General features: G+C 43.7%; 1 protein-coding gene across 4 annotated transcripts in view; it reads left to right on the top strand.

The window, feature by feature from the left end:
* Nucleotides 1–1,022: 1,022 nt before the first annotated feature.
* Nucleotides 1,023–12,189, top strand: part of SF3B3 (splicing factor 3b subunit 3) — a 33,470-nt gene continuing 22,303 nt past the window's right edge. The window contains exons 1-10 of one of the 4 annotated variants that reach the window (XM_081016878.1): nucleotides 1,023–1,145; nucleotides 2,276–2,381; nucleotides 2,949–3,275; nucleotides 4,433–4,605; nucleotides 6,102–6,243; nucleotides 7,168–7,280; nucleotides 9,152–9,289; nucleotides 9,468–9,571; nucleotides 10,360–10,525; nucleotides 12,085–12,180. In XM_081016878.1, coding sequence (XP_080873004.1) covers nucleotides 2,312–2,381; nucleotides 2,949–3,275; nucleotides 4,433–4,605; nucleotides 6,102–6,243; nucleotides 7,168–7,280; nucleotides 9,152–9,289; nucleotides 9,468–9,571; nucleotides 10,360–10,525; nucleotides 12,085–12,180 — 1,329 coding nt within the window. In that variant the 5' untranslated portion in view covers nucleotides 1,023–1,145; nucleotides 2,276–2,311. Of the gene's footprint in view, nucleotides 1,146–1,187; nucleotides 1,319–2,275; nucleotides 2,382–2,948; nucleotides 3,276–4,432; nucleotides 4,606–6,101; nucleotides 6,244–7,167; nucleotides 7,281–9,151; nucleotides 9,290–9,467; nucleotides 9,572–10,359; nucleotides 10,526–12,084; nucleotides 12,181–12,189 lie in introns of those variants that run through there. The other 3 variants (XM_081016879.1, XM_081016880.1, XM_081016881.1) reach the window with 3 other exon arrangements.

The raw sequence follows: 12,189 nt of genomic DNA, 5'->3' as shown, positions 1-12,189 counted from the left end.
CCACAGAAGCCGCGGGATGGGGGCTTTTGTTACTGATCTGTAATTAGATTTCTGCGCCCTCTTTCGCCCAGGAAGCTCACGGCTCTCCTCCCACATTTTATTCTCACAACCACCCTGCGAGGTAGCCCTACAAGCCGAGAGGCAGCGATTAGCCTAAGGGCAGCCTCTGACTTCTAAGGCTGAGCGGGAGCGTTGAAGCCGTGTCTCCCGCGTCTCCCCTGGCTCTTGATGGCTGCAACGCCTGTTTTACTTCATTTCACTTTGTCTCTCATTGCCTTTCCTCCAAGGGGCTCAAAGCGCTGGACGCAATCTCCATGCTCCACGGGGGCTGCTTTATCCTCACAAAACCCCTGCGAGAGAGACGGGGACATGCCCGAGACCTCCCAAGTCCTGATCTAACACGGTCACCAGGACCCCGCACCGGCTCAGTGCATTTCAGCCCAAGCGTTTCAACATAACAACAACAATTTTATTATTTATACCCTGCCCATCTGGCTGGGTTTCCCCAGCCACTCTGAGCGGCTTACAGCATATATATATATATAAACATCGTCAAACACCAAGCGTTAAAAACTTCCCGATACAGGGCTGCCTTCAGATGTCTTCTAAAGAATACAAGCGGAGAATAAAACCCGCGAGGCAACGGAGCACAGGCAGACAAAGGCTAGCAGGAGAATGGACAGAAAAGACAGTGAAGCTCCTAGAAAGCGGGGAAAGCACAGCGTCCAAAAGTGAATTCGGTTTCCGGCGTCCGTGTATACGTCTATCCAAAATAGACTATAGCAGACAAATCGTCACATCCGGGAACATTAATATAGGTGCCTAAGCTATTGCCTGTGTCTCGGGGTGGGGGTGGGGAAACAACCACCAACAGCGGCGTTTCTATTTCAAAATAAAATAGTGAGATTATTTCCAGAGCAAAACAACAACAACTCCAGGCTAAAACGGGTAAATTGGAACAGTCCAAGCCGCGCGGGGGTTGCTTCTGGCACGCGGTGGCCAGCCCAATCGCTCAGTTCCGCGCTACTTACGTGGAAGGACCCAAGGAGCGCGGGAGGCCGCTGAGGCAATGGCGGTGCTTGACTGCGGGCTGTGGAGGAAGTGAAGCAGCGGCAGGATCCGCCGTCATCCGCGCTTCTCCTGCGGTAAACGCTGCCAGATCCCTTTCAGAATTAGGCTGCAACTTCTCTAATCCCCGGCGGGAGGAGGCCATAGCGTATTTGTAGGCTGCCACACGCGCGGTGTTACCGAGGCCCTTGAGTGGACCGTTGCTGGGCGACGCCGGTGCGGGCGGGAAAGAGCTCTGTACAAGCAGGCGGTGAGGGCGCCGCGCTTTTTACACTTCTCTGGACAATCTTGGCCGCATTTTCACTTTGCTCACTTATGGGAGGGGGGCGCCTAGCAGCAGCGGTAGGACGCGCGCTGCTTTTTCGCAAACCACGAGGGAGTTTTTCGTGCAGGGTTTAAGCTCGACCCTCCATTGTTTTAGCCCACATAACTTGCAATACCAAGGCAGGTTTATTGTGGAGGTGGAAGCCGCATTGAGCGGGGTGGCACTTACGTTTGAGTCAACGTGGAGAGGACGGTGTTGCTCTTTATTTGTAAGAGACTTATTTTTCTCCGCCCATCCTACTGCACGTGTACTCGAAAGTGAATGTGGTCAGGATTCATGCAGCCGTGCAGTCCTGTGCATGTCTACTCAGAAATAAGGCCTGCTAAAATTGTTCTCCCTGACCATGCCATACATCTTTTAAGTTGTCTAATACTTTTTAAAATAACTTTGGTGAGCTGGACTTTAGTCCATAAAATCTTATATCATAAAAATGTTTAAGTTTTTAACATGCCACAAGATATTTAGTTGTTTTAGCTGCAGCAGATTTAATGGCTGCTACTCTGGGAATGTCTGCTCCATTGTAATATGTGAATTTATTAAGTAACAAATTGTAAAAAGTGTTTGTATCCCCTCCAGTGAAACTGCAAGTTGATGTTGATTCATCATTAAAATTAGGAAACAAATATTTTCAGGGTGCCCGTTACTTTCAGTTTTAACACTTGCTTCCTTCATAAGAACATTTTGCTTTGTGGAAAGTTAGGAAGGAAAAACCACCTCATTGAGGTTTTTCAGTCTGTGAAGTGTTCATATGAAGCATCTCTCAAATGGGTTTAACGTTCAAGTTTTCTCCACCAATTGGCATTTATGTTAATGTGTGGTCAGAATTGAACAAGTTTAAAAAAGCATGCATAGTGTATTAACTGCTTGGTTTCATTTTCTCAGCAGGTGAACTGAAGTGAAGTGATATCAATCGACACCATGTTCCTTTATAACCTAACTCTGCAGCGAGCCACTGGGATCAGTTATGCCATCCATGGCAACTTTTCAGGTACTCCGTTATGACTGAAAGCTTAGATGAAAGGTGAAAGCAAAGTCTGATATTAGACATAGCATGTATTTCTGCTGAAGTTGTATACCTGCAATTTTGTTTAGAATGGCAGCGATACTATTTCAGGATTCTTGTAGAATATGGGATCTCAACTTTGTCATATTTTTCTGGGCCAAATAAACTAAGTTTTCTGAACCTCTTCAGACATCAGGCAGTGGTTAGGCTTGCAACATTCACTTTTCTCCTTGGCTTATCAAAAGGCAAGGAAGGGCAGGGTTAAGTGGCCACACATCATAGCAGAGCAATATGCTTTTGAAAAGTAAGCAACTTGTCTGTTGACCTCTAATTCTGATTCAAGATTTGGCGTTCTGATTTCTGGTCTGCATCACAATTTCAGAATGACTACTTATGTGTTCTCTCTGTAAAAAGTGGTCACAACTCAGGTAGGGAAAACAAACCTACAAGGCACTTTTGAATTTGTAAGCAGCAATGGGAGGTTTGATAGAGAAGTGCTGATGCTTTGGCCATCTTCCTCTTCGACTGATCAGGTTTTTCTTTTCTTTTTAGGTACCAAACAACAAGAAATTGTTGTTTCTCGAGGCAAAATCTTGGAGTTGCTTCGTCCTGATCCGAACACAGGAAAAGTTCATACTTTGCTGACAGTGGAAGTCTTTGGAATCATTCGTTCTCTCATGGCCTTCAGATTAACTGGTGGAACCAAAGACTACATTGTGGTGGGCAGTGATTCAGGTCGCATTGTTATCTTGGAATATCAGCCCTCAAAAAATGTGTTTGAGAAGATTCACCAGGAAACCTTTGGCAAGAGTGGCTGTCGCAGAATTGTTCCTGGACAGTATTTGGCTGTGGATCCTAAGGGGCGAGCTGTCATGATCAGTAAGTTGGGATGGTTGTTTTCAGTGGTAGCTGTATAAAAATGTTGAATAACTGAATGGGAGAAATGATTTGGATAAGAAACATTGGTTGGTTTTTCTATCCTTGGTTTAGGTTTTGAAACTGCTCCAATCAAAAGTGCTTTTATTGGCGATCCCAGTGCAACTAGATCTGTGTTGCAATTGGGAACTGAGAAGTTGTGAGTTTCCTTAGGCTATCTAAGTGAGTTTGTGGTTGAGTTGATATTTAGACCAGGGATTCCCAGTTTATACTCTTAGCCACTCCAGCTAGATTTACTCAGCCAATCAGGGTGATTCCATGTTACGAAGAATTTGTTGGAATGTAGTATAATTCAAAATACTTTCCTGCTACCCATTTGGTACTTGATGTGGTTATGTGTGTGACTGCAGAAAACTGAACTAGAAACTGAATTAGAAAACTGAACTAGCTAAGTTTGCTTAATGGGGTGTAAGTGGAGCCTTCTGTGGGTGTCAGTTTGAAGAAAAGCACTTGAGCCCTATATATCTGGTGCAACAGTTTTCTCTTCCCTGAAGTGATGATTAGGAATTCATGTCTCTTCTCTGACATAAGACATGGAGACATTTGGATCCAATTCTGATCAGGTTCTCATCATAAATGCCCATTTTCTTTTGCATGCATCATGCCATTTTTTTTAAAGCTGAAATGTAATTTTGGGGTTTGATACAAATCTTAGTAGCTAAAGTGGATCTGTAAAAACATTGAATGTTGAACATGGTTTTCTAATTGTTTACCATCCTGTGATGAGAAAAAAGGTGTCTTCAGGTGAGCCTCCACTGCCATGGTTATAAGAGCGTATGCAGCTACCTTAATGCCACCTTTCCTTTATATGGGGCTGCACTATGACAATGGCAGTTATGGCTCTTGTAGTCCAGAAGAGGATGGATGTGCGAAACCCAATTCTGCTGTGGTTCAACTTCTAGTGTTAAACTGGTTTAGTGTTACATCTGAATGCAACTACTGGTTCTTCCAACAGGAAAGTAGCAGGGGAAAACTGCTGTGCTTTGAGAGGGCTGCAAGGGCTGCTTATGCAAGGGTAGGGATTGGGCACCTTAAGCATTAAAGTGCAGACATCTTCTGCTTCTGTATTCCTAATGTTCTCTCTGTCTATCTCTTCATAGGTGCCATTGAGAAGCAGAAGCTAGTGTACATTCTGAACAGGGATGCCGCAGCCCGACTCACAATTTCTTCCCCATTAGAAGCGCATAAAGCCAACACCTTGGTTTACCATGTAGTTGGAGTAGATGTGGGGTTTGAAAATCCCATGTTTGCCTGTCTGGAAATGGATTATGAGGTATTGAGGAATTCGTCTCTCTGGTGACTCTTCCCTGCTCAACTGTTTGTGTGTCTCTTAAAAAAAATGCAACTAACACCTTGTTGACTCCTTTGTCAACAAAGTCAACTGTCCATCTTCAAGTTCTCCAATATGCTTAGTATGCCCTTCTTATAAATAAGCTGTTTTTCATTGTATTCTCCATAATACAGCAAAATAGAGATTTCTCTGGATGGCGTGGAGGAGGCCTCCAGTGCAACCATGGGTTAGGTCCCCACTATCAGAGTTAGGCAAGTCACATGACTGAGTACATAAACAGATCAGAAGGGCAAGGAGGGAAACAGGCCTTGGTGGGCAAGCAAGTGATTGCAGAGAGCAAGTGCTCTCCAAAGGTGCCCAAGTCCTTGACTTTGGGCTTAGAGAGAACACTGCCTAAGATCAGAGGGCACCTCACCTGAATTTGTACTAGTAGTTTGTTCTTAAGGTAAAGGTAAAGGGACCCCTGACCATTAGGTCCAGTCATGACCGACTCTGGGGTTGCAGTGCTCATTTCGCTTTATTGGCCGAGGGAGCCGGCGTACAGCTTCCGGGTCATGTGGCCAGCATGACTAAGCCGCTTCTGGCGAACCAGAGCAGCGCACGGAAACACCGTTTACCTTCCCGCCGGAGCAGTACCTATTTATCTACTTGCACTTCGATGTGCTTTCGAACTGCTAGGTTGGCAGGAGCAGGGACCGCAACCTTCTGATTGGCAAGTCCTAGGCTCTGTGGTTTAACCCACAGCGCCACCCGCGTCCCTTGTTCTTAGTGGCATATTAATAACAACAACAGTATTACTATTTGTTGTGTATATAGTGTCATTTATGCACCGGTATGATATATTCCTGTAACTGAAGAGATTTCCATTCTAAAACAGACACAGGGAAACAGTAGAGGAATTGGGGAGGAAGGTGGAGAATGTGTGTTTGTTATTTAAGTTATGTCAGCTCTGGATACATGTGGGACAGGCACTGTAAGACAGGAGTTGTATGGATGTCTCTTGAAGTGCTTTGAGGTGTTTTTATTGGTTAGTTTGATTATAAGTTTATATTAGAGGTCTCTGTACTTCCCTTCACCAAAATGGTCACAGGGTGGTTTACAAAGAACAAAACATAATTTTATTTTTTATAAGTAATTCTTATATATTACGTTCCATTGATTTTGTGGCAATAGGGTCAGTTGCTGCACCAGATAAACAGGCAGGTGGCAGACTGAATAATCAGTTTCTGAACTATTGGATATTTAAATTTTTTATTCATGGCAGTTTTTCTTTCGGGACCTTCACTTACAGTGCAGGCAAACCTTTTCAGTCTGCTATATTAGTCTTAATTTTTTCACTTTATTATGAACAGTTATGTAGTATTCTTCAGTTGAAATTTCCAGGACAGCTTACGTTAAAAATGCATCCAAATGTATGTTTTCTTACGAGGCAGAGTATGACACTAATTTATTGTTGGTACATGTATTGTTTTCCACAGGAAGCTGACAATGACCCCACAGGAGAAGCGGCAGCCAACACCCAGCAAACCTTGACATTTTATGAGTTAGATCTGGGTTTGAACCATGTTGTCAGGAAATACAGTGAACCCTTGGAAGAACATGGCAACTTCCTCATTACAGGTACTGCTACCATTTCCAGTCCTTTTAGGGAAAAGGCATTATCCTAAGATGTCAGAAAGAGAACTGCTTGAGACAAATGCACATTTTCTGTAGGCTCAAGCTATACGATACTTGATGAATGAAAAGTACATATCCTTGATAGTTGCTTTTGTGCCATGCTTTACAAAAGTGCAACAAGTATTTCCACTCTATGCTCTACATTGGAAACCTAAAGCAGGTTAAAAAGTGGAGACCTCAGAAACCATCAGATTCATGAAAGCTCACCATATGTAACCCTCTCACTCCTGTGCTTTTCTTTGCTACCCTGATGATTGTTTGCACCTTAGCCCAAACCTTGACATTGTCTTATTGCAGCAGACATTCAAACACGAATACATTACTACCAAGTAGTCTGGGAGCCAGGCCAATACTGGACAGGGCAGGATTGGCAGAGGGGCAGCCAGAGTAGGAGAGCTGGCTTGCCACCCAGTTGGGTCATGCTGTTGAAAGAAACACTGGATATTTGCAAGTCCCTTCTTGCTTTCACTTCCTCTGCTTGAACACAAGAAGGAAGATTCCACCTAAACATTAGGAAGAACTTCCTGACAGTAAGAGCTGTTCGACAGTGGAATTTGCTGCCAAGGAGTGTGGTGGAGTCTCCTTCTTTGGAGGTCTTTAAGCAGAGGCTTGACAACCATATGTCAGGAGTGCTCTGATGGTGTTTCCTGCTTGGCAGGGGGTTGGACTCGATGGCCCTTGTGGTCTCTTCCAACTCTATGATTCTATGATTCTAACACAGACTCCTCTTCAGCCTGAAAATGGTGGCAAACGTGCAGTTTTTTCTCAAGTGTACCTTGGGTAAATCAGTTCCACAAGAACCAGACGAAACTATAGCTGCAGCTGCTCTTCTTCAGCTTCTTACAACATGTTTCTTTTATTCGTCAGTCCCTGGAGGTTCTGATGGTCCCAGTGGAGTGCTGATTTGTTCTGAAAACTACATCACCTACAAAAACTTTGGTGACCAACCAGATATCCGATGTCCCATTCCCAGAAGAAGGGTAAGGATCTTGTAGCTTTTTTCACCCTAAAGGAGTATCCCAGTAGCATTCTTTGGGCAGCTGAAAAAATGGTTCACCTTTCAGGTTTGGCCAGAAAACGCAGCATTTGTATGAAGATGAATGCATTATTAACAAAGCTATGTAGGCTTCATTGAGGTCCTTAGTGAACTTGGGCTTCCATAGAGTGGGGAGTGGGTCTTCCCATGCCACACCTTACTTGTTAACTCCTTTTCCATATCAGCTAGTAAGAGCTGGCAGCAAAAGGTTGACTTATGATTTTGCAAAATTCCCAAAATTCTCTCAATGCTCATTATCTTGCTAAGACTTTTAGGGACCATTAGGAATTTGAATCTATGTAACAATATATCTGAAGAGTCCACAAGGGACTGTGCTGCCTGAGCTAGGCAGGCAGGCCACCATTGCCACCTCCAGCAGCTGTACTGGTAGACTTTGCAATAATTGTGGATGAGGTTGCTCTAGAAAGTTCATACTCCATCACCACTTTGTCATAACTGTGGAAAATACTCTTAAACAGTATTTACTTTCATCACAGCAAAACGCAGCAACGCATGCACTTGGCAGGGTGATCTTGCCCACTGTGCCTTATTCTGAGCAAGGTGTGAGATAGGCACCAAGGAGAGCATTTGGGTTATCCTTGCTTTATGGGAGGAAGGACCCAGTTGGATGGCTAGCAGTAGTAGCAGCTGGTGATGGAGGCAGGTCATTTGAGGGTAGGGGTGCCTAGTCTTCAGCCTGAGCTATGTGAATCAGAAGAGTAGAAGAGTTTGGATTTGATATCCCGCCTTTCACTCCCTTTAAGGAGTCTCAAAGCGGCTAACATTCTCCTTTCCCTTCCTCCCCCACAACAAACACTCTGTGAGGTGAGTGGGGCTGAGAGACTTCAGAGAAGTGTGACTGGCCCAAGGTCACCCAGCAGCTGCATGTGGAGGAGCAGAGATGCGAACCCGGGTGTAGAGTGGCTCATTATAGGACCAGCCACAAAAATATTAATTTCCTAGTAGCTGAAACTATTATGATAGAAATTATTACTTAAGTATGGAAGTACTGCTAATTGTAAACTGAAAGTGAAAACGCTGTTGTGGCTTGATGTGATGAGTTGATGTCTCTTCTCTGATGCTTATTGTGGAGATGGCATTTCTTTCTGATCAAGCATTGTTGGTGATTACGTACTTGGTGCTGTGCAGGACACAGAAGACGCTGTCTAGAGGTTTTTAAATTGCAAATCTATATTAGACAGTCAGAGACATTACTGAGAGAGGGCTGTACCTCCCGTCTGGTGGAGTTGGGGTACAGTCTCCTTTGTTGCTTTAGCCTTCAGGCAGCAACTACAAATGGTCCTCTTTCAGAGGGTGTTTGAGACCCTTGAGCTGCAGTTTTAAGGTTCATGTTTTTGTTCCACTGCAAACCATTGCTTTGTCTGTTCTTTTTGTTGGTAGTTTAATTTTATGTTTTAATGTTTACTTGTAAGGTCTCTTGAGGTGCTTTGACAAGAGTTGGGATATATAATTAATTTAATAAATAGATCATGTTGGAAATTGATATGTGAGGGTGGGGGGGAGGGAGAGCTGGACCCAGGGATCTTTAGTTTTATAGCTCCTGCAAGGCCCAGCGAAAGAAGCGAGGGAAGTGGCTTGATGGAGGGATCGGGAGCAGCATCCCAGAAGGGCCCAGGAAGGAGGATTAGCAGGAGAAGAACTTCCCCAGAATGGAAGGAAGCAGTGAGGGAAAGCTGCTATAAAGAGGGGTGATATTTGCAGTAGGGGGGAAGCCATTAACAAAGGTGATTTCTAGCTATGATTCCATTAGGGCAGCTTCTGCCTTTGAGTCTGACTTGCTGTTCTTTCTGGCAGAATGACTTGGATGACCCTGAAAGAGGCATGATTTTTGTCTGCTCTGCTACACACAAGACCAAGTCTATGTTCTTCTTCTTGGCTCAGACTGAGCAGGGTGACATCTTCAAAATCACCTTGGAGACTGATGAGGACATGGTACGTCTCCCGCTGTGTTCATGAATGTTTGCTTGTGTGTGTGTGTGTGTGTGTGAGAGAGAGAGAGAGAGAGAGAGAAATGTTTGCTTGTGTGTGAGGGGGAGGGAGGGAGGGAGAATGGGTGATGTGTGAACTTTCACATCCAGCTCAAGCAGTAACTCATTTGTGGTGGTTTCAGGTAACAGAAATTCGACTCAAGTACTTTGATACAGTTCCTGTTGCTGCTGCCATGTGTGTTCTGAAAACTGGGTTCCTTTTTGTGGCTTCTGAGTTTGGAAACCAGTAAGTGAAATCTCCGACTTATTTCTGAAGGGTTGCTGAATTTTTATGCTTGGTACTGCTGTTGATGTTCTGCAAAGCACACATGCAGTTCTGACTGCCTTTCCTTCTCTAAATCTGGAAATTGTTCAAGTTGTGGCCGAATCTCAGACCCTTGCGACCAGCCACAGGTATGGCCTGCCTGGTTGGTTTCATCTTGCTAATTTCATCAAGGAGTGTGTCAATGTCCTGTTTTCAGAATCTTACAGCAAGCATGGGTGTTGTGGGTTATTATGTTGGGATAAAATTTTGGATTTGTTTAGCCAGTGAGGCCCAAACACGTCTATACACATATAGCTCATGGTGTGACATTTTAGTCACAGAAAGAGAGAAAGGATCTGGGGCAGAGAGCATATTGTATTGTTTGCCCTTTCTACAGATAGACCAGGGGTAGTCAGCCTTTTTATACCTACCGCCCACGAATGCATCTTTCTTGATGGTAAAATTTCCTCACCGCCCACCAGTGCTTGATGGAGGGAGGATTCAGTTTGTGCTGTAGAACCCCCTATCGCCCACCTAGAATCCTGAAACGCCCACTAGTGGGCGGTAGGGACCAGGTTGACAACTCCTGAGATAGACAAATAAGGAAGTGAAGATGTGTCTTAAACTTGGCCCCTCATCTACTCTCCTTTGTCCTCAAAGTGTTTTCTTCAGCAAGCAGCCCTACATCTTGGACATAATTGAAATAGCAAAGCCTGGAGTGGGGAGGAAACGGTCCAGTTTCATCAGAAGTGGCCCTCTTCTCTTTGCAGCTACCTCTATCAGATTGCTCATCTGGGGGATGATGATGAGGAGCCAGAGTTCTCCTCTGCCATGCCGTTGGAGGAAGGAGACACATTCTTTTTCCAGCCTCGGCCTCTCAAGAACTTGGTGCTGGTGGATGAACTGGACAGCCTGTCTCCCATCTTGTGTTGTCAGGTACGCTGTGTGCTTTGTCCCATAGCTTGTGACAAGCTGCTGGGTTCTGTGCTGACCTCTGATGCTGGACATTGCATAGCCCACTAGATCTTGAGAATAATTCCAAAAATGGTATAAGTCTCCAAAACTCCTTTAGATCAGAAACGCAAAGCAGGTGAGTTAGTTCTTTGTCCTGTTTGTATTTCACTTTTCCTCAGAGTTGCTTAGCGCAACATGCCTGTCCCTCCTCTTCCCACCATTTATTTTCACAGCTGCTGCTTTGGGTTGTAAGTTAGGAGGTGCTACCCCTATGAGAGAGTGTCTGACTTGGTGGGAGTTGTATCCAGTGCACTGCACTCTTCTGAATTTTGCCACTTTTAATTTTGCACAGGATTTGTTAGGGGCCCAGGACTTAACACTTTATGCGCCCCCAATAGTTTGCAAAGTGGACTAGCATAATATTTTCTTAAATTGTGCCAGCTGTAGGTCATTTTGCAGCATTTTTACAGAAGTGACTATCTGAAGGGAGGGAATTTTGTCAGGAGAGAGTCCACTCCCAGTGGGAGCAGTCAGAATTTATTTTTTTAAAAAAGGTGAAATTTGGGAGAGGGATGGCTTGAAGGCCACATTTTTTTTTGCCAATCCTGCATGACAGTGGGGGATCTATGGAAGCAGTAGGTTTTTTTAAAAAAAGCCTAAAATATTGGAGGTCTTGAGTGGAAACAAAAACCCTTTGGGGGAGCCACTTGCGGCGCCTGATTTATAAAAAGGTAATTTTATACAAAACACCAAAATGTAAATTAATACTTTAAAATACCTCACAAAACTTCAAGCCTTTCAAAAAACCTACATAATTGGCAAACCAAAGTTAATGGACTATGCTGAAATGTAAAACTAACTGGAAAGCTCAGAAATCAAGACAACAAGAAATTTAAAAAAGAATGGGAAATGTTTATTATGTATTTGCAAAAGTATTGTAAACAGGTTAATACATTGGCAGGATTTTAAAAATACTTGAAATTAAAGAAATAGTACAGGAAATCTGAGGTAAAAAATAATAATTTGGAGTAGAAATGATAATGCAGCTGAAAAGAAAACTAAAGGAACGGGGTGGGAGAGTCATGGGTTCAGAGAATCCCACTTTATGGATTTGATATTGTTTATATTTTCTTTGTGGTTGTTATTGTGTTGTTGTTGTTTGTTATTTTTGTTGAAAATTTAATGAATATATATATTAAAAAAGCCTAGATATAATTTTGAAGGGAAATCCGAAAAGTTGAAATCTGAAAAACATGGAGTAAAAGGTTGGAAGATGAGCTCTTCCATAAAAGTTTGCTCCAACCGTGAGACTAATTCAGGGGAATATCTTCCCCACTTGATGTCATTTGCCATTAGTTATTAACGCAGATTACCAGTTTATCAAGTGGCAAATGTGGGAACCTTTGCCGCAATCACATATGCAAATGGGAGTAAAATGTTGTAGCTCTATTTATGATGCTTTGAAAGTGATAACTGATCTTATTCAAACAACCTGTCACTTTTCCTCTCTTTCCCCTGCATCTTGGCTGCTTTCTGTGCAGATAGCTGATCTGGCTAATGAAGACACCCCTCAGTTATATGTGGCTTGTGGGAGGGGGCCTCGGTCTTCACTGAGGGTCCTTAGACATGGACTTGAGGTAAGAAGG

The sequence above is a fragment of the Podarcis pityusensis genome, assembly GCF_964106645.2.
Source record: "Podarcis pityusensis genome assembly, chromosome: 8".
NCBI classification, from domain to species: Eukaryota; Metazoa; Chordata; class Lepidosauria; order Squamata; family Lacertidae; genus Podarcis; species Podarcis pityusensis.
The sequence above is the reverse complement of the archived record's forward strand: the minus strand, read 5'-3'. Positions and strand labels throughout refer to the sequence as shown.